The 25045-nt window shown below is 45.3% G+C and overlaps 4 protein-coding genes across 6 annotated transcripts; 2 read left to right on the top strand and 2 right to left on the bottom strand.

Annotated features, from left to right (window-relative positions):
• Positions 1-1330: 1330 nt before the first annotated feature.
• On the bottom strand, positions 1331-2893 carry pfdn6 (prefoldin subunit 6). Its single transcript, XM_084470003.1, has 4 exons — positions 2717-2893; positions 2439-2509; positions 2163-2287; positions 1331-1605 (listed from the first exon to the last, which is right to left on the bottom strand). Exons 1-4 carry the CDS (start codon positions 2778-2780, stop codon positions 1485-1487), a joined length of 381 nt encoding a protein of 126 aa, XP_084326129.1. The 5' UTR covers positions 2781-2893; the 3' UTR covers positions 1331-1484.
• Positions 2894-3158: 265 nt separating this feature from the next.
• Positions 3159-6000, top strand: mmgt1 (membrane magnesium transporter 1). Its single transcript, XM_084469043.1, has 4 exons — positions 3159-3264; positions 3603-3655; positions 3760-3863; positions 4407-6000. The coding sequence occupies exons 1-4, from the start codon at positions 3186-3188 to the stop codon at positions 4561-4563; spliced, it is 393 nt and encodes a 130-aa protein (XP_084325169.1). The 5' UTR covers positions 3159-3185; the 3' UTR covers positions 4564-6000.
• A 206-nt stretch (positions 6001-6206) lies between these two features.
• ints6l (integrator complex subunit 6 like) lies at positions 6207-19541 on the bottom strand. Of its 3 annotated transcripts, XM_084469215.1 has the most exons (18): positions 19092-19540; positions 18892-18969; positions 16938-17087; positions 16081-16170; positions 15176-15359; positions 14307-14435; positions 13755-13918; positions 13031-13183; positions 12360-12492; positions 11693-11787; positions 11448-11558; positions 10722-10940; positions 10482-10608; positions 9938-10080; positions 8698-8926; positions 7858-8316; positions 7599-7692; positions 6207-7406 (listed from the first exon to the last, which is right to left on the bottom strand). In XM_084469215.1, exons 1-18 carry the CDS (start codon positions 19200-19202, stop codon positions 7322-7324), a joined length of 2754 nt encoding a protein of 917 aa, XP_084325341.1. In that variant the 5' UTR covers positions 19203-19540; the 3' UTR covers positions 6207-7321. The 3 variants fall into 3 exon arrangements, with proteins under 3 accessions (XP_084325341.1, XP_084325343.1, XP_084325342.1); XM_084469217.1 differs by lacking the exon at positions 18892-18969 and having other exon boundaries at positions 19092-19541; XM_084469216.1 differs by lacking the exon at positions 11693-11787 and having other exon boundaries at positions 11448-11623.
• An 807-nt stretch (positions 19542-20348) lies between these two features.
• mospd1 (motile sperm domain containing 1) lies at positions 20349-24248 on the top strand. The gene is made up of 6 exons (XM_084469449.1): positions 20349-20470; positions 21352-21577; positions 21677-21752; positions 22054-22286; positions 22818-22979; positions 23515-24248. The coding sequence occupies exons 2-6, from the start codon at positions 21418-21420 to the stop codon at positions 23544-23546; spliced, it is 663 nt and encodes a 220-aa protein (XP_084325575.1). The 5' UTR covers positions 20349-20470; positions 21352-21417; the 3' UTR covers positions 23547-24248.
• The last annotated feature ends 797 nt before the right edge of the window (positions 24249-25045 follow it).

The raw sequence follows: 25045 nt of genomic DNA, 5'->3' as shown, positions 1-25045 counted from the left end.
CGAACGATCCTAACAATGACATTTTGCACTTCACTATATGCACTGTGGATAAGCTATAGGCTACAGGCCACTCTGGATGCAAAGGATGACAATCGTCACGATGCACCGCAATCACCGGATGAAGATTACTACGCATTGTGTAGTGTGAAGTAGACTATAGTCACATCACTTCAGCCTCCTTGGATCAATAGCTCACATGAGGGCGCAAGCAGGTAAACGTATGACGCAGTTGTTGCGCAACAGGTCTAGAACAATGTTGATTGACCAACCTGATGTTTATATCCTTCATGCACTTACAAAGCCGCACTGCCTTTATATGTGGATGATGTGGATAAAATGCAACATTGTTGACCTCAATAATAAATCAGTTGCACCTGAAGCCACATTTAATCGAAGGAGCATTTCCTCAGGGGAAATGTGGACATGATAGCATAATACCCTTCACTACACTTTTGATAGTGGAGCTTCTGTAGACTCTTCCAAAAGGGTTGGACACGCGTCGGCCTGGGAGCCCATAAAACAACACACACTAGCCTACCCAACTCGCACTTAGGGTGCTAATAGGCCGCTTGACCCACGCGCCAGATGCAAACCCCACACCCAAGCTAGGCGCTGGGGGAGCACGTCTTGGGGAGAGGGGAGGGTTTGGCACCTCGGCATTTCTTGTTTGGACAGCTGCATGGACTATTATTTTATTAGAATTGGGTTTAATAGGGCCAAACTGGGCCAATTTGTTTAAATGAAAAAAGACAACGTATTCTAAAACTATGTACAATCGTAAGGGCATATGCATCGTTAACATACCATTTACATGGGTTCGTTTGAGGAAAGATCGAATTCAGATGCGTTTTTTGTTGCGTGGCAATATGTATGCTACTGGGGGCTTCTTTTGACTTAAATCCCCAGCTGGAGGTTGATCATGGGGGTTTGACTTGACGACGCTGGATACCAGTTGCAATTTATAGGAAACAATGCCCAGTCAATTTGCGCGCTTTGAGCTTGCGGTCCGCCCGCATTGTTACCAGTGCGCGCTCTACCAGAGGTCGACATCTGCTCCGGTGGGCTGCTCGCCTAACCCCTGTAATTAAACAAATGATTCGCTTCACTCGGCCGAGGTGTCCCACCCCATCCCCTTTGAGATGCTGAGCAGTCTGTGTCCTCCTTTCCCCTCTTCCAATAAAACACGGGACTTTCCACGGAAGCTTAGTGCGGAGGTGTGCAGAACCAAATATGCGCAACCCGCCCTTGCTTTGCGTTATCGTTTCATGTTTAATCTGCTATCCGTTTACCTTTCACACAGGACATTTAATTAACAGTCAGGAAAATAAAGCTGTGTCGACAAACGTGTTTATTAGAACAAAACAAACAAAATACTCATTACTGCCGCAAATACATTGCGACATTCATCCATCCTTAACCTTTAACTATTAAGACCAAACATAAGAGTTTCATCCGAGTGTGAGAGTGCATGCGGGGTTTCAGGCTCAGACTTTGGCCACCGCCCGACCCGTGGCCTTCTGATACTCCTGTTGCAGACTGGACAGAACCTCCCGGTGCTGCTCAGACTTCTTCTCCATTTCCTTCAACAGTGCTTCATATCTTTGACTGTACAAAAGGAGAAGGAAACATAAAAGTATTTTTTATTAATTAACATGGGAATGAATGGGTCCACTTTGATTGTTATTCTCAAAGTAAATTGTTTATATTTGGGTTTCTCAGGAATTGGTGATGACATATGTATATGGGTTGCAATGTTTCTGTTGGCTACTGGTTTATTAAATATTTTTGCGTTTATACTCTTGTATACTTCATTTTGTCTACATTTGATTCCTGCCTGTAAGAAACACTTTAAATTAAATGTGCAATATAACATCTATTTGCAATACTTTGCCAGTATTAAACTAGTGTGTGGATAATAACTACCTGTGCAAAGGCAGGCATAATCCACATGATCACAGTTCACTTCAATACGAAGTGCAATATTGTGAATGCCAACTATTCAGTAACCATTACTCATGTACACCTCTCAATGGTAGTATATTAACACAATATACACTAGTGAGTTCATATTGTGGTGGAATTGCATAAAACATGGGTAAAATGAATTGCTTTTATGTCCACTATTCTTTTAAGTGTAACGATAACCAATAAACACAACTCACATCTCTCCATTAATATATTCTAGCCTTTTTGCTACAGTTGCCTTCGCCTCATCCAAGTCTTGCTTCACCAGTACTGGGCCAATAAGCTTATATACTGTGTTTGCACTCTCCATTAGGTCCAGCTCCTAAAACAAAAGACAAAGTCACAAGAACACCAGTTTAGTTATTAGTTGTAGCTCGTTAGTGAACTGTGTTTTAAGTTAGAAGATATGTTATTATATAATAATGATGATGATGATGAGAATGCAGCAACGACACAAATATACAGAACCATACCTCTTTGACAATGTTGTTCTCAGTTAACTGTGCCTCTAGCTTCTGTCGGGCTGACATGCTTTTACTGACATCTGCATAAGAAATGACATGGTTACGATCATTAAAGTATAACATTATGTTTATAACAGTGATACGTGTACAAATGCCCAAATATTGCCATTAAACAGAAAACGCTCGCTATTTCTTTTTAAATTTAAACAGCTATATTGTGCGAGCTTGACACAGCATGGCAGATATTGGCCCAAGGTGCAGGGTAGATTCGACTACTTATCGTTCACCTTTCTGCATCTGTTTGTATTTCTCCAACTCCGATTGCAATTTCTTCTGAAGTGCTTCCGCCATATTTATAAAAAGGTTGCTTAAACCCGACCAGTGTGTCGATTTAACCAAAAGATTGACCAAATGTCACAAAAAAAAAATGCTCAGCTATACTTTGAGCTAACAGGAAAGAGGAGTGGTTCGACCGGATATGACACCGACCACACTTCAAAATAAAACACACCATACAGGTTCCGTTTATCAAATCAATACACATTTACTGGTATCGCAGATATTCAATTAATAACAAAACAAAACAAACACAAAATCGACTTTTGATTTACTCGGGTCTATCGTGTTTATGTGTACATCTAATCCCATCACCATCCCTACTAGTGTTCCGTAGACTCAACCCAGCTCCACTGCAGCGGTGCTGACGACATCACTCCGCGACGGCGCCGCTCCAGTCCTCATCATCCCGAGTTGAAGATGGCGTCCTCGTTCTGGAAAGGGATTGTCGGCGTCGGACTTTTTGCCTTAGCCCATGCAGCTTTCTCGGCAGCACAGCGTGAGTCTCGATGGCGGCATGTCGACTGTGACATCGTCGTGGTCGTAAACAATCCGGTGCTGTCGTTTGGACGAGCGGCCCTTGTGTTAAATCATCCAGCCTCACCGCAGACTGCGGCCTGCGGGCTGACGGCTAAGTAGCGGCTAGCGCCGTGTAGCTCCGCTCCCGATCAATGGCTTTGACGCTCCGCTCAATCGTTCACATCCGAATTAACTCGAATACGAATTCATGTCAGAATGCCGTTCGTCAATGTCTTGCCCCACAAGCAGCTGTTCTGTTTAGTCCAGAGTCGTGTGTGTCTGCTGATCTGCTGTCTAACATTTTCTTCTTTATTTCAGACCGATCATACATGCGCCTCACAGAGAAGGAGAATGAGATGTTACCAATAGATGTAGGTTGATTTTTTTTTTTACTCCTATATTACAGGATCTACCAAAAAATGATATCCGTGTTGTACAAATCTTCTGAACTTCGTTCCTCGTCTTTTTTTTGCAGATTGTTCTCCAAACGTTATTGTCGTTCGTCATGACCTGTTATGGTATTGTCCATATTGCTGGAGAGTTCAGAGAAATGGACGCCTCTTCAGAGTTGAAAAATAGGTATGCTTTCATCATCGCACCGAAGCAATCTCTGATGGATTCTCTAAGGATTGTATTAAATTATTGACACATGTGAAATATACCTTGTAGTCTACCTCACTTAATCATTTTGAACAATGTTGATGCTTTATAATACTCCGTAAATACCATTGACGGATAAAACGGTCAGAGAACCCATTGCGAATTACAGCACTTATAATATATATATTTTTCTTGTATTTAATGTTACTTGGTTTATACTCAAACAGTATAGTCTGGTAGGGGTGAGGGTGTTTTACTTAATGCCATCCTGTCGATCCAAGATGCCTAGCCCCATCAGCTCATTAATGACGTTTATATTAAACTATAAACTCCTAAGCTGCTCTCGATAAAAGTGTCATTTGCAATTTGCCGAATGCAACACGTACCAGTGCAAGATGTGATTGAAGATCCAAACACAAAATAAGCTTTCCGGTGTTTCGCATTTGATATTTAAGCGCAGGAATGCGTTTCATCTCAGACGATCCTGCATTTCTTTTCAACGTGTTCATCTATTCCCTTTAGAACATTTGACACACTCCGGAACCACCCGTCCTTCTACCTTTTCAACCACCGGGGGAGAGTGTTGTTCCGCACCCCCGAGCAGGAGGCCTCGTCCGCACGCAACCAACAGGCTCTTCCCAACCCACTACGACTACGCAAGCTGGAACATTTTCAATGACCCTGGCCTTATGTCCTCTTCTGTGCCCAGATGAGTTTGCTTTTTGTCTAGATCAAAAGGCAAAGTGAGAATTAATACCGTAACTCCTCCCCCACCCCTCCCTCTTTAATTGGTCTTGTACATAAACTAATAAGCTGGCTGTCCATGCATCTCTCTGACGTTCTGTCTCTTTCTGTCTCTCTCTCTCCATGAAACTCTTCATTACTATATTCAACAGATTGTGCCAACTTTTCCATTTTGTTGTCGGGCAGATTTGTTTTGTAGAGTCATCATAACTGCTTTGGAGTCTTAATATTTGGAGACGCCTGCCCCTTTCATTAGTTCTTGTCCCTTTTTGAGCAGAAACCGGGCTATTGATCGTGTCCATTCTGAGCAGAACCCTTATTGATATCCATTGTTGGAATGAGGGGCAAGGCATGTCTCATGAACCGTTGCCTATGTCCAAGCCGCCGCAGTTTATATTTTATTTATTTATTGTTAACAGAGTTGTAAGATCTAACAATGGAAACTTGACTTTTGAGAGAATACCATAATTTCATGTGGACTGTCTTGAGTCTAATTTGTTAATTGTATGCACTGAAGGCTTGGTCCATGAGGTATCGGTGCCCAAACAAGGCAAGATAGGGGAATATTAAGCTGAGGAAAGTGGTGTCACAGTTGCTGTAATGAGTGTGTGAACCCCAATTAAAAAGTAATGATTTGTTTGTAAGGTTTTTCCTTCATATTTGTTAAGATTTAAGACTTTATAATTTAATAAAGCAGACTGATTTTAAAAAATGTCTGTTTATTTTCCTTGATTTTCGAGCAGTTTTGTATTCTGTTGTAGTTAGTGATTACTCTTTTTCTAACTAAAGGAGATTTGCCACAAGCTGTATAAATGTAAAGAACTGTTGACCTGTTAGATTCTCCTCACATGGTTTGGAACTGATTGCTGACTGTCTCGATTTCATTGAGATAATGTATATTTGGGGAGGTTGAGCCAGTCAGACATCCAGTAGTGATAGAACCAATAATGTAGTGCAACGTCCCCTGGTATGAACATAGAACAACAGGAAAAAAAAAAAGGCAGAGGGTGGGCTGCTTTGGCCACCTTAACTGCTATTCTCTTTTGTATAATTTAATTTAGATATTAACAATTTAAGGATTTTTATATATAAAATATAGTGAATTTGCATGGTCAAGTGGGTTGTATGGGTCTTTGACTTCCAAAGTGCTTCCTGTTCACAACAGCTCGTATACTTATTGAGAACTACAGTTTATCCCCCTATAATTTATATTGTACTTTGATTCCATAGCAAGATTTGATTAGCAACGATAAAAGGTTCTCATTGTGTATGCAAATGATACATTTCTTTAGGCAATAGAGAGTGACTAGTTAAAATACAGCAATGCACAACATTCTGCCCATGTATGTATTTTCTTTTGTTATATTAAAAAACGTCAGATCACAAAACCATCCATAATTATCCAGCTTTTTCTTTCAAAATACTTTAATGCTCTGCAATGGGTTTCACAAAAATATTCTATACTTTGTATGAACATGAAAAAAGTAGCTTACATTTTATATATATATATATATATATATATATATATATATATATATATATATAATAGGAACCGAACCAAACAAATTGCTATACTTCATCAATGCAGTAGAGCTTAAAATGCAGCAGAGTGCAGCTGTGCAGGGTCAAGAACAGGTGTCTGTCCACTGCTGTGGCAGATGTCAGGATCACACAGCGCTGCCTGTGTATGGAGTCCAATGAGCGCTTTGGCCACTGATTGTGTGAGACGAGAGGAGTCGCTTAACGGGGGTGTTGAAGAATCCTCAACCACAATGGCATCTTCACGGTCACAAGTTCGTATTGGGAAAAAAAAACAAACAAGACAATTATTGCTGTTGTTGAAGTTTGGACACCACTGACAGTTGGTTGAAAAACCGTGGAAGCGACTGCACTGTGGTTGGTCTGTCACGTCGGCCAGTCCCATATCCAACCTCCAAATTGTGGCGTTTTGGTGTCTAGCCATCCGACCCCGGTCTTTCTGAAAGTGGATATCATGCGAACAGTTTGAGGTAGACCAGATTTCTCCTGTGAGCCCAAACTCTTCATTAGTGCATCGTCGTTTTTTCTTTTTATACCTTTAATAGGTAAGTATAAGTACAGTCTATATGGCTGTAAATACAGTGCTAAGACATCAGACCAGCTGAACAGATACCCTATTATTTGCTTATAATAATAATAATAGTAATAGTAATACTAAGGAGCTGCCTTGAACACCTAGACCCAGAGGTCATGGGGGATGGTTCTGGTAGCAGCCGTTAAACAATCTCCCCAGCCACTGTGAGCTGACAGCAGCTGGCTCTGCTACCTTTTAGGATGGAGTGGTGGTATGTGTGTGTGTGTGTGTGTGTGCGTGATGGCAGAAATGTGTGCTCCGCGGACTGGGGTCAGAGCCATATGGAAGTCTATGGCTTGAAGAGGATTATATTCCCTCTGACTTATCCTCAGAGGATCCAGGCCCAGCGTCCAGGCTTAAGCCCCTTAACCTCCACCTCGGACAGGAAGTGATGTAACGGCTTGGGTGGTGGAGGGCTTTGGTGTACAGAAGGGAACAGATAGCCGAGCTAATCATTGTCCCCTTCACACAAACTCCCCCCGCCCCCACCCCCACCACCTGCCCAACTGTAGCCTCCCATGTGTTGTCATTGGCAGAGGACAGCACACTGCAGTGGGGGGGGGGTTCCGCAGTCTCTTCACTATCTGCCGACGTCGTTGTGCTGCTTCTCCTCCATCTCCACCAGGGTGTCCTCCAGCTGCTGGATCAACACACGCTTCTTGAACCTGGGAGGGGAAGAAAAAAAGATTTGGGGTTTAACCTAGAAGACCCTCTCTGTCTCCCTCTCACTCTCTCTCTCTTTCCCTCTCTCCCTCTCTCTCTCCCTCTCGCTCTCTCTCCCTCGCTCTCTCTCTCTGTCTCTCTCTCTGGGTTTTGGACAGTTTCAGGTGGTTTAGTTGGTGGCGCGGTTCTCTCACCTGGCAGCCTCTTTGATGGCACGGTGGATCAAGTACTTCTGGACATGCACTGGTCCCCTCACTTCCTCCAGGAGTCCGAGTATCGCCTCAAAGTCTTGAGGAGGAAGCACAAGAGACAGACGGCAGACGTCCATGTAAGAGGCAGGACAGAAAGAGAAGGAAAAAAAACAACAATAAAAACATCCCCCAATTACTATGGAAATGACACTACCCATATACTATGAAATACTCGACCCAGGTGTGTGTATACTTCACTCACTGCGCCCAGGTTTCCGCACTTCCTTGATGACCCGCGTCCGTAGCTCGGCCTGGCTGCAGTCCAGCGGGGGGATGGTGATGGTTTCCAGAACGGCAGCACCGTCCCCTCCGGAGCCCTCAAACGCTCCGTCGTGACTCGGTGGGCTCAGCGAGTCACAGTTCTGCTTCCCCTCCACCAGACCGCCATTGCTTCCCTTCTCCTCCTCCTCCTCCTCCGCTGGGTCCTTGTCCTCCTGCGCGGTCCTGTCCTCCGTGGTACAGGCGTTGTCCCCCTCCTCCTCTGGAGGGTCTGCCGGTCTGGGCCGGGCCCCAGGCCCCAGGTCCTCCTCCTCCTCCTCCTCCTGGGGCAGGAAGGCGGGGCTGCCTGACAGTCCGTCCACCTGGCTGGGCCAGGTGAGCGCGAGCTCCGACAGCAGGGCCCCCTCCCCGTTGCTCTCCGGGAGCCCCGCGCCGGGGCCATCTGCTCCGAGAGGAGGAGGAGGAGGAGGAGGAGGAAGAGGAGGCTGGGTCACTAAAGGGTGTGTGTAGAATCAACTGATACGTGTGTGGATGCTCCTACATTGATGCTCGTGTTATGTTGAAGCTAGTGGGCTGCTGTGCGTCAACGATGATTGATTGAAAAATAAATCATTATTATTAATTCATGTTACCGTTCTTAGATCACGATATAACAAATGCAACATTAATCACTGAGGGTTTTAATTCATGTTACATTCATTGTATTGTTTAGCCTGATATAAAATAAGATATTGTTTTTGTTCAATATAATTATTATATGATACAAACCTAGGGAATAGTAGGGGAAACACCAACCCAAACCCTGCTCCCTGGCTCCGCCTACCTTTGTGTTGGGGGAGGAGCTTGGCCGGGCCCTGCGGCGACAGACCCCCCGGCGAGGGCTTTCCCGCCACGTGGTTGGCAACGGGGGGCGGAGTCTGCGGTCGCCGCAGCAACGGGGACGCGCTGCGCCTCTTCTTGAGCGCCACGCCGGAGCCCAGGTCTCCCGAGCCCGCCCTCTTCTTGCTCTGCGGGCCGACCACGAACTCGTCCGCCTCGTCGATCATCATGCCCTGGGTGAGGAGAGGACCTGTTAGAGGACAGGCGCCCCAACGGCGTGCTTGGGCCACAGAGGGGGGCCTCTGACATCACAGGTGGGCGTGTCCACCTGTGATGCTCATCTATCCGTCACACGTCTAGGTGGACATGCCCACTTGCGATGTCAGAAGAGGCAGAATTTTCAACACGGCTTGTAACGGCTAATCACACTCACACCGGGTGGTATGATATGTCACCTTTAAATCGATGCTCTGCTTTATAGTTCAACGTAATATCGATTTCTTGCACCATTTCATACATAAGTGACAAATCAAATGTGCATGAACCTGTATCAATGTGATACTTCATTGACAAATCGCTAGTACCCTATAACCCTATATATAATATCCTTGTTATAATGTGTTTGACATTTCAAATAATCATGCTCTTCAATTTTAAGCTAGTGTGCCTTCAAGTTCTGGTTAGAGGACCGGGCATCACCATGGTAACCTCTATTTCTTTCTCTCTATAAAGCCATTTAGCAGATGCTTGCAGCCAAAGAGACTTTATTTGGATCCTTTATTTGAAAGGAGTCTATGAGCAGGCTAGTGTTGGGGGTCTAGCTCTACGATGCAGGTACGGGTAGACTGGGAGTAACACGGTCCCTCTCACGCCATCATAGCCACTTTATACTGGAACTTAGCCACTTTATAATTTATAATTTACAACTTACACTTTATACTGTACACTTTTTTTTAAATAATTTATAATTTATACTGTATCTATTTTGTTTGCCCTATTTGTTGTTGTTTGTTCTCTTTGTCTTGTCTTCTCCTTACTTTGGCATTTTGTTTAGCATTTTCCCTTAGCGTCTACATTTGTTGTATTAGTACTTTGTATCTTTAATGTATTTTATTTATTTTTATCCTGTTTTTCTACTGCTGCTGGGCTATTGCAACAAAAAATTTCTCCCACGGGGGATTAATAAAGTTGCATCGTATCCGTATGGTATCGTACTGTGCCCTGCCCCACCATCCTTCATGTACCTTCTTGTCTTGTTTGAAGGGATTGCCGAACGTGTGCAGGCGCTTGGGCTGGTCGGGGTCCATCTCTCTCAGCGGCGACGGCATCATCTTCAGGTACTCCTGGTAGTTCCCCATCTGAGCCACGGGGATACTGTGGAGATAATCTTAGAGTGCCAGAAGCGAGCGGGAGGAGAGAAGGAGGATTTCAGCGTGCATTTGCTGTCACATCAACATCATTCGAACCCAATCACCATCAACACATTAATACTTTTATACATTTTAGCTGCAAGTGGAAGCTATGAAAGGTTTCGAAATGTATCCAGGGTTGGAATCATTGCTATCGACATCATTATATATAATAAAGTATCTTTATTGTATTTTATTTACTTTTTATCCTGTGTTTTTCTACTGCTGCTGGGCTATTCAAAAAAACAAATCCCTCCTACGGTTTACGATTAATAAAGTTGTATCGTATCGTATCGTATCAATACTACACCGGTGCCACTAAACTCCTCTTGAGTAGGAAAAACAAATCCTCAATTCCGATATTAATTTGCGGATCTACCTTCGTCTTGACCTCTGATCAGCTTCTGCGTCGTCCGCAGCAGATTGGAGCGCATCCGTGTCAGCTGATCCAGCAGGTTCCTCCGCGGGATGTCGTACGCGTTCCTGTACGACTGAGGCTTCAGACTCTGTGGACGGGCGGCAAAACGAGCCAATCAGGCTCACTCCTCCTCACAGGCTCAACCAATCACACATCACACGCGCACATTCGGGTGGAGCGTTGCGTGGGGGGGGGGGCTACCTTGTTGAGGAGCGCGATGTGGAAGCCGGCGAACTCCTTGAGGTTGACGTCGGCCAGCCGCAACGGGGACTCCCCGGCGAGGCCCTGCAGCAGCTGCTTGAAGTCCCGTTGGTGGCGGGCCAGGGACAGCGAGCTGGAGAGGCTCCGGACCTTCATCCCCGTCTCCTGGGGGGCCTTCTTGCCCACCGACACGATCAGACGCTCCGACTCCATCTTGGCCTGTGATGCCGACAAGAATGGATGAATGGTTTTGTGTTTTTCAAAGGGTGTCCTCCTTTCCTTTTAAAGGGTTCTGTTGCGGTGTTTATCAGATGCACAGGACAACAAAGAAGCCATTCTGAACCGTGGGATTCTTTGGGCATGGCAGCGACAACTACATAGTGGTCATAGAGAAATATGAAATGCATCAGAAAGAGTCCTAAATGAATAGCAAATATTTTTTACAATAACAGTAAAAAAACACTAGCAGCAGCACAAAAACACAACGATAAGTACTGTATACATGAGAAGAACACTATCAAACACAATGATAGCAATACGTATTCTATATACAACACAAGAAAGGCACAAACAACCACCTAACCTTCCACGTATTAAGCTCATATTACACACAGGTAGATCATTCAATGTTTAGCTCTCGATTCTTTATAATGACACACATTGGTGCACATCCATCATTGGTTGTCCTACATCCGCTAAGATCCCCAGTGAGCTACTCTGAATCACCTGTTGGCTGAGTTTCTTCAGGTAGGAGATAACGCTGTAGCTGAGGCCACAGTCCATGTTGTCTGCGATGAGGTTGGGCACCCCCATCATCCTTAACGCCTTCTTCAGCGGCTGCACACACACAGCACACGGCAGAGGAGGAGGGGGACGGTGAAAATGTGACCAACCCAGGGCTCCTAATAATCCATGTTCACGACGAGGGGGTGAAGTGAAAGCAACGTGAGAAGGCATGTCGGGTTACCCACCATGAGGTAGTAAGGAGGCATCGTCTTCAGGTAGCTCTCTAACGCCTGACGCCACTTCAGGTTGGGTTTCAGCTTGTGTACCCTGAACAAGTCATCTGCAAGGAGGAGAGGCCGCGGGGGCGAGGGAAGGACATCAAGGTTGATATCCCTTCCGATATGAATGGCATAATAAAGGGGAGGTTAACTGTTGCCTTACAAAATAGGTTTGGAAAAGCCCCATGGGGGGACGCTACGTACCATGGTCCATGCTGATTTGTGAAATACTAGATTGGTCATCTTCCATGTTAAATGTTAAAACGTTATGTTTGGCACCTGCTATTTAAACTGCCGCCCTGGTGGCACCAGGTCACAAAGTGGTGATCAAGGTTCATCGCACCGTGGGTCGGAGATAAACGCAATTTCGATTCCTGCTCTGTATGTCGGGCACATATTTTAAAATTGACAACAAAGTTGACTTTGATTTTGACTTTTTGAAAAAGGCCTATATCCCGCTGATGAAAGCCCTTGCCTTTGCATGATTGTGAATGTTACGAACTGGGCGTTGGTGGCGATCTCTGGGAAAAATGACCACTTGCAGCCAAAGGTGTCGCCAAAGGCAACGGAAGATAAAATCTTTGAGATTGCCACTTTAACACACAGAACACAACAAGAGTATAGCAATGCTCACCAAGTAAGGGCAGCAGCACCGGGTAGTTGTAAGGCATGACGAAGAGGTTGACGCAGGTCAGCGTGGTGCTGGCCTTAAGGTAGCCGAAGGGCTGGCCCAGGTCGCCGTGCTTCCCACTGCTGCTGACAAACACCTGGCGACATAAGGGGGGAGGTCAGGGTCTAGCTTCAAGGTCACCTCAAAAACAGCACTCCCCCTTGCTCCCTTAAGTATTGGGACACCCTACTCCTTCGCGGGAATGTGCAAAATCTAGGGTTAGGGCTCAAATCTAGGGGAAGGGGGGGAATTGGGACAGGGCCTAACCCTAAAGGTGAATACCAGGGCGTATTCCCCTGCGGATGAAGAGGACCCTAGTCCAACTCTGGGTGGCCCCTTACAAATATAAGCTAGAAATAAAACTGGATTTCATTCCGATTTTAATTCTGATAAAAATTGCATTCTTCATTCTGGATTTCATTTTAAAACAATGTATAGAAAGACTTCAATGATTTATCCTTAAGAGCAAAAACATGCAGTATTCACATAAAAACAGTGACTAAAGGTGAGCACCATCTCGACCTGTTCAACCTGTTGTTGGGAGTCTACCTCTGGGTCAAATCCCACACACACGGCTGTGCAACCGTACGACCAGACAGACCAGCGCGTGGGGCCGTGTTGGGCACTGATCCTACCTGCCAGCACATGTGCGGGGCCTTCCTCTCCAGCACGTACTGCGTGAGGGGCGAGGGCTCCAGCTCGTACTTGTCGAAGGGCAGCTTGTCGATCACCATGGGCTCACAGTCGGCACAGGAGAAGCGCACCACGGGGTGGGCTGAGCGGGGCGGCTGGGGCCCGCAGAGGAGGAGGAGGAGGAAGGATAGGGACAATATTTACATTTACATTCAGGGCGTTCAGCAGACGCTTTTATCCAAAGCGACGGTTACTACACACCGACGGCAGAGTCGACCATGCAAGGCGACAGCCGGCTGGTCAGGAGCAGTTAGGGTTAAGTGTCTCACTCAGGGGCACCTCGACACTAGGAGGAGCCGGGGACCGAACTAGCAACCTTCCGATTACAAGCCAACCTGCTCTATGTTTAAGAATGGTTTAGGTGCGTTTGATAATGTGGCTGTTTGTGGATTGAATAATAATGTGTAATAAGGGATAATGTGGCTTTTGGAAAGCAACGGATGGCAATGTTTGTTTCAGAGGTCGATTAGTCTATATAAAGTGTTTAATTAATGATATTTGGCAAATCGCCCACCGTCTTGCTTTGACTTTGTATATAAATGTGCATATGGATATATAACCAAAGTATTATATTATCGTAGTGCTGGTTTTGGTATTTGTAATAGATGTATCATTAAAATGATTCATTGATTAATCATTTAAATGAGCATGGATAAAGTCTCTCACCAGAGCGGGGGAGTTGGGCTCTGGCCAGAAGGACTCCGGGATGGGCCAGTGGCCCACGGGCAGGCCCGTCTTGGGGTTCGGTCGCACGTAGATGAGCTTGTGGCAGCTGTGCCAAGGTTGTGAGTTGAATAACGATACTGACCGGCTTGACTCTACCGAGCCGTCTGTAACGCAGACAGATTGAAATAAAAACAGACTTTGATAAAGCATTCACATTCACATTCCCAACATTGTTTGACATGTTCATAGACAAACACAGCCTATCAAGTATAGCAATACCTTGATAAAAAACATTCATACAACTCCTTTCATTGGCATGACAAGTCCTGTCATGCCAATGAAATTACAGTCTGCTTAGGCAAGCTTCTTGGCAACTCAACCTCGCTGTCATAACATTTTAAAGACCGACCCATAGAATGAGATGTTCGACGGGTTTCCAAACTTTAAAAACGCCTTATTCAGGTTCCGACACGTCCAGTATTTATTCTGAACATGAATTTGCTTTAAGGAACTTTAAGGCTTCTGGGCTGAAGGCCGGCGGGCGGAGCCTACCTTCCCCCACCGCGGGCGGGTCTGAGGAGCTCCTCTCAAAGTTGATGACGACGCCGCTCTGGACCTTCTGCACCAGAGACTCCAGGCACTGGTTCAGCATCCTCTGGGTCCGCACGCAGTAGGAGCGTCCTGCCAGGGGCCACAGGCTCAGACTCAGCAGGCTCAGACTCAACAGGCTCAGACTCAACAGACTCAGACTCAACAGACTCAGACTCAACAGGCTCTGGGGTGTTCTGGGATCAAGGCCTATCATTTTTTTTAAAGCCTTTTTACTCTTTGAGTTTTTTTTATGTTGGAGTTTTTTTTAATGCTGCATAATGTTATAAATGTTCTAGCCCCAGCCGATAGGTTCAGTGTATTCATTCCCCAATGTCTGACGCATACCTAAATCGTCCTCATTTATATAGAGCTTTTATCCAAAGTGCTTTACAGTGTTGGCTGACATTCACCCATTCATGCACACATTCACACATTCACACACCGATGGCGGAGTCGACCACGCAAGGCGACAGCCAGCTCGTCAGGAGCAATTAGGGTGAGGCGTCTCGCTCGGGGACACCACGACACTCAGCTAGGAGGAGCCGGGGATCGAACCAGCAACCTTGCGGTTACCAGCCAACCCCGCTCTACCTCCTGAGCTAATGCTGAATACCTGTAGTTATCCTAGAGCTAGATGTCTAACCCCTCCATGCTCCTCTCTCCCACCCTCCTATGTTTCAGACGAAAGCATCTGCTAAAACAAAATGTAACTATGAGTTTTATTACGCGTCCAGAAATGCCTAATAGTCTGTCATCGCTGGTGCTGATGAGTGCAGCTTCTGCTACACCGGTGACACCACCTTCGGAGACAGAGGGAGAGGAAGCCTTACCTCCGGTCACCTCGCACATCTGCGTGATGGCCGACTCGTCCGTGGGGACGCTGCCCAGCTGCTCGCTGTCGGGCGTGGCGGCACCGGGGAGCCTCAGGACCAGGGCGAACAGCCGCTGGTCCCACCGGAAGGGCTCCTTCGTCAGCTCACTGCCCGGCAGGGGGGAGTTCAGAGGCAGGTGCAGCTGGGCCGCGGGGCGAGGGAGAGGGTGAGGGATGAGTAAGAGTGGGAGAGAGAGAGAGAGAGAGGGGGGAGGGAGAGAGCGGTAGAGAGAGAGGGGGGAGGGAGAGAGCGGTAGAGAGAGAGGGGGGAGGCAGAGAGCGAGGGAAGAGTAAGAGTGGTAGAGAGAGAGAGAGGGGGGAGGGAGAGAGTGGTAGAGAGAGAGGGGGGAGGGAGAGAGTGAGGGATGAGTAAGAGTGGTAGAGAGAGAGAGAGGGGGGAGGGAGAGAGCGGTAGAGAGAGGAGGGAGGGAGAAAGCGAGGGAAGAGTAAGAGTGGAAGAGAGAGAGAGGGGGGAGGGAGAGAGCGAGGGATGAGTAAGAGTGGAAGAGAGAGAGAGGGGGGAGGGAGAGAGCGGTGGAGAGAGAGGGGGGAGGGAGAGAGCGAGGGAAAGGGAGTAAGAAATGTGGAAATAGTTTTTAGGCACAACTTAAATTTTGTTAATTTATCTGCCAATATTCCAAAAGAGGTATTTTGTTCCAATAGTCTTACTGATTGCATTGCTATTGTGAGGCAGTACACAAAACACACACATTACTGGGGTCATATTGTCAACCCTTAGAACAAAAATAATCATCTAGACATAAACAGTATTCTTTCCATTTTTCTAATATATTTTTGGGATTATTTGTGACAGAGTTTAATTAATGTGGATTCTGTCAGCCGTTCTGTTGTGGTGATTCTCACCTCATCCGGAACCCCAGAGCTGTGAGTCAGCTTGTTGCCGTCGGTGATAGTGATGATCACAGAGGGCTCCAAGAAGAAAGGGTTACGACCCTGAGAGAGGAGACAGAGTTGAGTTAGAGCCGCGATAAAATGTGTCACATATCTGGTTACCGCTCAACCACTTTATATTCCCTCCAGACCCACACGCAGAAAACACATCAGACACGTAATAATCACATGTAATAATAACATGTCATCATAATAATAACGGAGGCCTCCGTCTCTTGCCCTTGTCGGGTGGAATCCCGGATACATACATCTGGGCGAGCCTGATAAACTAGCCTGGAACCTGTTGAACGTCTATATCATTGTCACTTACGCCTTTGATAAATAGGACGAGTTTGAGTTTACGTCCAAATGCAATCACTGAGCGATTGGTTAAGCTTGTTGTTGTGCACTATAAGCTAACCCTAACCCTATCGAAAAAAAAACAACATTACCACTCACCATTTATTGACTCACTATCTATCTGTATTCTTTAGAATGTTCATCCTCTCGATTTGGCAAATTCAATTCAATTCAATTAAATTTTATTTGTATAGCCCTTTACCACCATTACAGTCTCAAAGGGCTTAACAAGGCCAAGTATTGGGCCTGTTTCAGGAGGACATAAACCTGAAAACAGTCGAAGCCACTGCGGCAGAGAGCAGTTCGACCGCTCTCGGGTCTCGAACCTGCCACCTCTCGAACTACGACACTTACCACTACTAAGGCTAGGGGGTGTGAGGATTTACAAACATACTAGCGCCAGCTAGCCCGGGCTAGTTGGCATCCGTTACACCACCACTCTGAGCAGCAGTGTCTCATGCGTCACACACCTGCCCGTAGTTGTCGATGCCGGAGACGAGGCGGTTGAGGTTGAGAAGGTCGAAGGCGGTGCGCAGCGCGTGACCCAGCGTGGTCAGGCCGGACGCCTGCAGGTTCTTCAGTTCACTCATGAAGGTGGCGTGGTTCTCCTTCCAGCCTGCCTGGAGACACATGGGAGGCACAGAGGGGTCGTCGGACGGCGTGAGCGCATTGGGGGAAACGTCCATGTCTCCACACAAGGCACACACACTTTGTAATAAACCACAGAGGGGGATGATTAGATTAATAAATCATTCTGTTTCAATAACAACAATAGCTTATCTTAACATCTTACTATGTCCATGGCCTGAACCACAGTGCTTTTTTTCAGTGGGAGAATATCTAATTACACACATGATAGGAATTGAAAAATGAGAGGGAGAAGTGAGACACGACAACACAGGCATAGGTAAAGCTGAAGGATTAGTGGCTCCTTTTACTACTCAGGCTAGTTGCCAATGCAGCTTCATACTTAACCTCACGTGACCTGCATGTGACCTGTAGGCATGGACAGACAGCCTGCCCAAGAGAGAATACTAATGACAGAAGAGAGAGCCTACCGCAGGTTAGATGGTGTGATGATAATGCCCCCAAAAATACATTTGCTCATTTACTAACGAAAATATAAAATGGAGCACATCGTAAAGATAACACATAGGAGCAAGTGGTTACGACGCTACGTTAGATAAGTTAATGAGTGAGTGGTTCTCACTGGACAATCACTGCCTGAGACCCTTGAGTTTGGTCTCCTTTTGTCAATGATTCAGAACCTCAGTAAAATGGCTCATCTCAAGAGAAACCTCAAGTTAGACTAGCAGGAGTTGAATGTTGCAAAAGGATGGTGTATAATAATGTATAAGACATAACTTGAGGATGGATAACTGTGCGGGAGAGAGTGAAATAAAATAAATGCTTTGAAGAGGAATGAAGATCAAGCTGCCTTCAAGACTCCTCTGTCACAGTGGAAGAGTAATGCACATAACACTTATATATATTACATATATATATATATATTTCATAGGATGTAACCTTGAAGGACAACGGGACGTTCTGCCAAAATCTACCAAAAGTTATGAGAGTAAAGAGTATGAATTTCAGTCATTCATATGCTTTTTATAGATGATGTTTTATTGGGCCAGAGAATGCAGCGTGAAGCATGCCATGTTCCAAAATATTCAATGAACTGCTATTATGTGATGACATAATTTCATTGAAATCCTTGCAATGCTGTGTGTATGCTTGGGGTGGGAGTAGAGGGATTGGGAGTTAATAATGAGAGCAGCTGAGAGAGAAGCAAAGGGAAGCAAAGGGGGAGGGAGAAGAGAGAGAGAGAGAGAGAGAGAGAGAGAGAGAGAGAGAGAGAGAGAGAGAGAGAGAGAGAGAGAGAGAGAGAGAGAGAGAGAGAGAGAGAGATGGGCGGGGTGCAGGTGTGGATTAGGTGATGGGTGTTATACGACAACTATTACTATTACAAATGCATACTATGAGATTATTGATAATATTCTAGTGGGGGCATCCAGTTGAACCCGTAAAAGTATCTCATGTGATTCAACTTTCCAGATCGGCCAATGGTTAAGCGCGGAGGTCAGACGTACAGCGGATGCAAGGGGAGGGTATATAATGATGTGCGGACTACTGGACCAATCCAGACCACGTAATGTAGAAAAAGGGGAGACGTCAGAAAAGATAACAAATCTCTCCGCCTCCATCTCGACGCCCGAGACTTTAGTCCACACAAAAGCAAAATGTCCGCTGATGTTCGGATGTACGGCTGCTCCGGTATGCGGTTATAAAAGTAATAAATGCCGTTTTTTCGCCATCGAGAAGCAACCCTGCACTCGCCGCTACTCAGATGGACAAGCAACGTCTCATTGGCAGACAATAGCTTCGAGTTATTAAATAAAAATTGTACCATTTTCTAATTACCTTTACTCCGTATGGTGGATCATCGAATGTAACTAGCATGTACCTGTCGCCCCTACTAGCCGGGTCTCGGCCACGCAGCTGTCAAAAGAAAACCATATAATACATATTATTATATTAATTGACCCAACGCTCCCAGCGGAACCCGCGCTCATCACAGCAATGTACGTGCTGAAAAAATGGGGGTAAAATCAATCCTTTACCTTCATAAAGATTTCAACCGCGCCTTTAGCAATGTCCAGATACGTCGTACCCAAATAAGTGCGCTGATTCATAGACGCGGACGTGTCTAACAGGAAAAGTAAAATAGGCATTTTTAAATAATAGAGTCAGAAGCTATATGCTTTCTAAAAATACCTATTGTTATCCACATATGGCCTATCATGCGGCTGGGGCGTTCAAGCATGTGTGTAATATTTTTGTTATAATCGGACCCCCCGAAAGAGGGTCGTACAGCCAGCCCTCCGCTGCCCTCTCTATCTGCCTTTCCCCCAGCACTGTCTGGGCTCGCTGTTGAACTTCTGCTCGGAGCGGAACGGAACGCCCCCGGTTCCACCAGCCGCACGGGATTGGCCGAACCGCTTCACCGTAGCCACGCCCCGCTGTGTATAAATATGTAATGAGCTCCGAGACGGCTTATCTCCTCCGTTGTGGTTCCCAGCTCACGCTTAAAACAGACACCATGAGTTTATGCATTCGCCAAAGCTACTCCGCGTCGCGTCTACTATTTGTAGGGCTTGCGTGCGCATAATATATGCAGCACGTGATTGGTCAATTATGGAGTTACATTATTACACGATGATGGCATTATTATATAAATGCGTGAAAAAAACATACATGAAAATCCGCAGCTTCTTCTCTTTATTTCTCCTCGACCCCTCCCCTATTGCATTACCGGTGGGGGTGGGCGACCATGGGGGTGTATGAGAACATCGGGGCATAAACATGTGGATGGTTAATGACCAATTCGTTTTGGAAGCATGCACGATCGCGGTATGAACCAATCGTAACTGAAACAATTAGCGTGACTTATTAAGCTTTGTAGGTACATGTTCTATTGTAGCGACATCCTCTATAGGGGCATTTCCCCCATTTATATGTTCCACTTGATAGGCCCGAGGACCTGTCCTGTTTTGCGGTATACATTTGTTGTTTATTTCCACATTAAAATCAATCAAATACATCAAAATTCTATGTGTTACTTAATTAATAATAGACGGAAAATGTACTTGGTCTGTATAACTTGTATTGTTGCAAACATCCCTCTGTGGAGAAAAAAAAACAACAACAACAACCAGTGGCTAAAAAAACTGTGGGTAGCAAATACGCAAAAAAACAACAAAAAAAAACAATCTCTACATCCGAAGTGAGCGTAAGGCTGCTGACGTCACGAGCAGTCTGGCGGAATGTCCTCGCCCTCGGCTGTCCCAGCATGCACCGCGCGCGGGCTGCAGCAGATTGTTGACAAAAGAAGCAGCGAGAGAAACACAACAGGGTGGAGATCCGGGGTTCAACGACACAAACAATTAGCGACACACCAAACTAAAAACAACGGGGGCACCGCTGACTGACAGTTCACAAGGTAAACCTCCGCCGATCTGTCTATGGTAGTGATGCATATCGGCGATCGTAATAGTGACGAGTGTTGGCTTTATGGACCAGTTGTGTTGTCGTCCGCCTGCTAGCTTGATCATAACACAATATTAGCATTACAGTGCAGTAAATTGTAATTTCGTGCCGTGCCGTGCAGGGTGTGTGTGTGTGTGTGTGTCTGTCTGTCTGTCTCTGTGTGTGTGTGTGTGTGTGTGTGTGTGTGTGTGTGTGTGTGTGTGTGTGTGTGTGTGTGTGTGTGTGTGTGTGTGTCAGCGGTGTACACGGGTCACCAACAAGTGGAATCACCCGAAACACGTTCACTCATATCGATCAGTCGTTACTCACATGATTATTACCCCTGTAACGTTGTTGTTGTTACATTATATAACATGACATGTATGGATATACTGCCAATGTCTTGGGGATATAAATGTAAAAATGAAATGTTATTATAACCCGCTCTGTTAGCGACGTTTCATTTGTATTATAAAAAGAGGCTTCTGCAATGCAATGGCGTTACCACGGATACTCAGAATAATGCATCTACGTACGAGATCTTGTGGGTCTTGTTTGAGGGGTTGCGACATTAGTCTGTTCTACAGTTGAGGCAAACACTTGAGGTAGTTGAGGTAGACTACACGGAGTCTACACGCTGCTGGTTATAGTCGCCTTATATTCGTTTTCGTGTTACCTCCTTTCATTTTTACATCGTAAAGCTTCACTAGTTCGATATGGATATACCTAGGTGGAATGAAATTAATGAAAGCATCTTAGCAATGCTTGGATGTTATGGCCATAAGGTGAGGGCAAAGAGCGCCATTTAGTATTTCAGCCCAGAGGGATTTCACATCACGCGTCTGTGTCGTTTAGTGGAGAGCAGAGGGGCCCCAGTCAGACCTCCGACGGGATAGGAGAGGGGGAGCTCAGCTGGAGCAAATGCAGCCCCAGCAGCAGAATCGACAGCCTGAGCTCGTGGAGGGAAGCCTTCCTGTCTTTGTGTTCCCCACAGAGCTGGTCTTCTATGCAGACGAGCAGAACTCTCACAAACAAGTGCTCACACTCTACAACCCCTATGAGTTTGCACTTAAATTTAAAGGTCAGTGGGAAGATTAAATCTAGTCTATCCAGTTGAATTAGTTTTTGTTAAAGGTTGGTGTGTGAATATTTTAGCTCATTTTTTCTCTCTCTCTCTCAGTGCTATGTACGGCGCCAAACAAGTACACCGTGGTGGACGCTACTGGAGCGGTGAAGCCACAATGTCGCGTTGACATGTGAGTATTTGATTACAAGTCTATCACAATGTATTGTAGTGTATCTATTACAACATTCACTTTTAGTCATTTAGCAGACCTCTTTATCCGAAGTGACTTACAGGTGAGGCTGATGACATTCAAAGCCCCATGATTGAAACTGGAGTAACAATAAAAAGTGAGTGCAGAGTAGCAATAGGAATCAAAAAGACGCGGTTATTTGGTTTTTCTGTGTTTTATTTCGTATCTGTTGTGTCGCCGACATGCTCTACAGACTACCATCGCCAATTCACGTCTCCCTCTTCCTCTCTATGGTGCTCAGAGTGATCCGACACAGGGATGTGCGTCCCTGCCATTATGGGGTCTACGATAAGTTCAGACTCCAGGTGTCGGAGCAGAGCCAGCGGAAGGCCCTGGGTCGCAAGGAGGTCTCCGCCACGCTGCAGCCGTCGGCCAAACAGGAGCCCCCGCACCCCCGGCCTCAGGAAGAAGAGCGCAGGCTGAAGGAACAGCTGGCCGACAGCGTGTTCTTTGAGCAGACGGCATTTCAGACAGGTAGTAGAGAGTGTCATATTATTTTGGAGATTTTGGTGCAGTGTTCTTAAATGGCCACTGGGTGGCGCCAAAGTCAAGCGTTAGTCAAGAAAGGCTTCTGTCTTCTCTAGTGTCAAGGCATTTATTTAGGAAAGATGTACAAGGTTTGGTTCTTGAATTTTGTCTCAAGTGTAAATGTCATATGAATCCAACTCGATAATAATTTGAATAATTAATGTTTGTAAGCAGTAAATTACACTTTTTTTTTCTAGTTATTTTTACTTAATCTATTATGAACTGAATTCAAAAACACGTGTTCACATGTGCTAAACCACAATATCCTCTGAATCTTGTTTTATTCCGGCCATAATCTACATTAGAAAAACAGAAGAGTACATCTTTGCTGGCCCAATGTGGTTTCTTTGCACATTGTGTGTGTGTGTGTGTGTGTGTGTGTGTGTGTGTGTGTGTGTGTGTGTGTGTGTGTGTGTGTGTGTGTGTGTGTGTGTGTGTGTGTGTGTGTGTGTGTGTGTGTGTGTGTGTGTTTTCCAGAAAGCCGGGCTGTCGCTGGAGGGCCCAGTCTGTTGACTGTTCTTCTGGGGCTGGTATGCGTGGCTGCCCTGATGCTTCCCACCTTAGGGGATGAAGAATCCACTGTGCCTGTCTACCTCCACTTAAGTGTTAACAAGAAACTAGTCGCTGCTTATGTTCTAGGTGAGTATGCAAGCGCAGCGAAATATGCAAAGATGTCAAAGATCGCTGGACTAGAAAGTTAATCAAGAATAAACCGCAACCATATATGGGTAAATCCATCCATGGAAATCTGGTTAATTTATAATTTTATAAATTTCATTGATAAATTCATATTTTATCTTCCGTGGCTGTCAATGCTAGTTTGTTTTGCGTCGGATGGACATTTCCAGTCTCATAGCAAAACTCTTTAAAATGTAATGTATCTAAAATCATTCCAGGATTACCTGTCTGGACGATGGTAGTTAGTTAGTAAATAAAGTGAGTCTAGACGTCGTTCAGATACTTTGACATTTTCAGAAGACAGGCATGCTAATAAGCATGCCGCTAAAGGTTTCTAATGGGCATAGTGCAGGGTTAAATACAGTATTTTGGGCTACCTGAAGGCATCCCTGTAGCAAACCGCTGAGCCCCTCCCTTCATTATGACATCTAACTCAGTCCACTGCAAGTCACCTGGGCTGCTGAAAGCATCGGCTAAAATCAACTATATTCCACAGGTCTCCTTACAATGGTCATCCTGCGTACATGAAGCCAGTGAGCTGGGAGAGATACGAGGGAGAAAAGAGCCCTGTAATACCCAGGGATGTGTACCACTCTGCAGCTGGCAGTGAGGGAACAGGGCCCTGGGATATCGGTTCATCTCTGACCCCTTCCTTGAAGCATACTCATTATTGCCTACTTGTTGAAATGTATTTATATGATTAACATATATCATTGAACAAACACAGACAATGAAGACCTCTAGAGTCGGGGTCGAGGGTCTCTCTGGTCGAGGAAGTGGCTCTTTGGGCCCTAGAAAGGGCTGGTGAAGTATAATAAGGGACATTGCATTACAGCTGTATACTAATGTTATATTCCCTGTGTCTGTATTTCCTTTGCCACCATTTGACAGAATATGACGAACTTGATTCAAGTTTTCATGCAAATCGCTACATGTATATAAAGCCATTTTTGTTGTCTTACGCTACATGTATATAAAGCCATTTCAGTTTTGTTATGGGTTCACATGTACATCTGTCATATTATTGTATTTTAGACTAGTGTCGATCCAGGACTAAATGCAGGTACTTGTATGTATTGGCATTTCAGTCTCCCCCGTTTTTTTTTTTTAGGACATACAGTTCAAATGTTGTACTGACTCCTTCATTAAATGTTGAATAAAGTCTCATCATGTCTTCAGATCAGTAAACCCTTGATCTATGAGAAACATTTAAAGGGGACATCTTATACCACCAGGTGTGGGTGTGATTAGCCATTACAAGCCGTTTTGAAAATGTGCCTTCTGCGCTTCTGACATCACCTGTCCTAGATGTATGACGGATAGATAAGCAATGTTACACTACAGTCCACTGGGTAGGCTGGTAGAATGATTTATCCAGCACACATCTAGGTGGACACGTCCACCTGTTTCATTTTCAAAACTGCTTGTAATGGATAATCACTCACACCTGGTGGTATAATATGTCCTCTTTAAACTTTTCCCAGGGTCAATTACGCCAATTGATTTTTATGTGTTCATCTGTTATGGGACACAGCCTGTCCCATAACTTACATGCTTTGTCAAGAGACTTGGACAAGACTTTCTCGCCCAAATTTCCGTGGTGTTTTTGATGATTTGCAAGGATCTTTTGACTTTGTAGTAGTGTCCCAGATGTACTTGTGGGAATATAACAATTTATAATTGTTAATCGTGCAGGATATTCAAGAATCTTATGGTTGGTTCCCACACAGAACACTACCATAGCAGGGTGTTTACTGGATTTATAACATTTAAGGACATTTAAATATGTCCAAGGGGGCAAATAGACAACCAGAACTAGTGGAAATAAACGATAATGTGGACTGAAGAGCAATATATTATTGTGATTTGTAAAAAGGAGGTAGAAATTTTGCACTGAAATCCACCTTTCTAAAGAAAATGTCCATTGACTTTCCCTTACTCAAGGAATCAATCTGAAAAACTACTAAGCAAGTTCCGGTACAGAATTAAGTCCCAAATTACTTACAGACAGTACTTCTACACTTGAA

Source organism: Micromesistius poutassou (assembly GCF_964030765.1).
Source record: "Micromesistius poutassou genome assembly, chromosome: 6".
NCBI classification, from domain to species: domain Eukaryota; kingdom Metazoa; phylum Chordata; class Actinopteri; order Gadiformes; family Gadidae; genus Micromesistius; species Micromesistius poutassou.
The sequence above is the reverse complement of the archived record's forward strand: the minus strand, read 5'-3'. Positions and strand labels throughout refer to the sequence as shown.

Coding starts and splice junctions, on each gene's coding strand:
- pfdn6 (XM_084470003.1), bottom strand. CDS start 2,780: ATGGCGGAAGCACTTCAGAAGAAATTGCAATCGGAGTTGGAGAAATAC. Junction 2,510..2,716: donor ATACAAACAGATGCAGAAAG/GTGAACGATAAG, acceptor TTTCTTATGCAG/ATGTCAGTAAAAGCATGTCA. Junction 1,606..2,162: donor GAATATATTAATGGAGAGAT/GTGAGTTGTGTT, acceptor CCTTTTGTACAG/TCAAAGATATGAAGCACTGT.
- mmgt1 (XM_084469043.1), top strand. CDS start 3,186: ATGGCGTCCTCGTTCTGGAAAGGGATTGTCGGCGTCGGACTTTTTGCC. Junction 3,265..3,602: donor AGCTTTCTCGGCAGCACAGC/GTGAGTCTCGAT, acceptor TCTTTATTTCAG/ACCGATCATACATGCGCCTC. Junction 3,656..3,759: donor ATGAGATGTTACCAATAGAT/GTAGGTTGATTT, acceptor TTTTTTTTGCAG/ATTGTTCTCCAAACGTTATT.
- ints6l (XM_084469215.1), bottom strand. CDS start 19,202: ATGCCTATTTTACTTTTCCTGTTAGACACGTCCGCGTCTATGAATCAG. Junction 11,788..12,359: donor GGTGCTGCTGCCCTTACTTG/GTGAGCATTGCT, acceptor TCCTCCTTGCAG/ATGACTTGTTCAGGGTACAC. Junction 10,081..10,481: donor GATCAGAGGTCAAGACGAAG/GTAGATCCGCAA, acceptor TGGCACTCTAAG/ATTATCTCCACAGTATCCCC.
- mospd1 (XM_084469449.1), top strand. CDS start 21,418: ATGCAGCCCCAGCAGCAGAATCGACAGCCTGAGCTCGTGGAGGGAAGC. Junction 21,578..21,676: donor GTTTGCACTTAAATTTAAAG/GTCAGTGGGAAG, acceptor TCTCTCTCTCAG/TGCTATGTACGGCGCCAAAC. Junction 21,753..22,053: donor CCACAATGTCGCGTTGACAT/GTGAGTATTTGA, acceptor TATGGTGCTCAG/AGTGATCCGACACAGGGATG.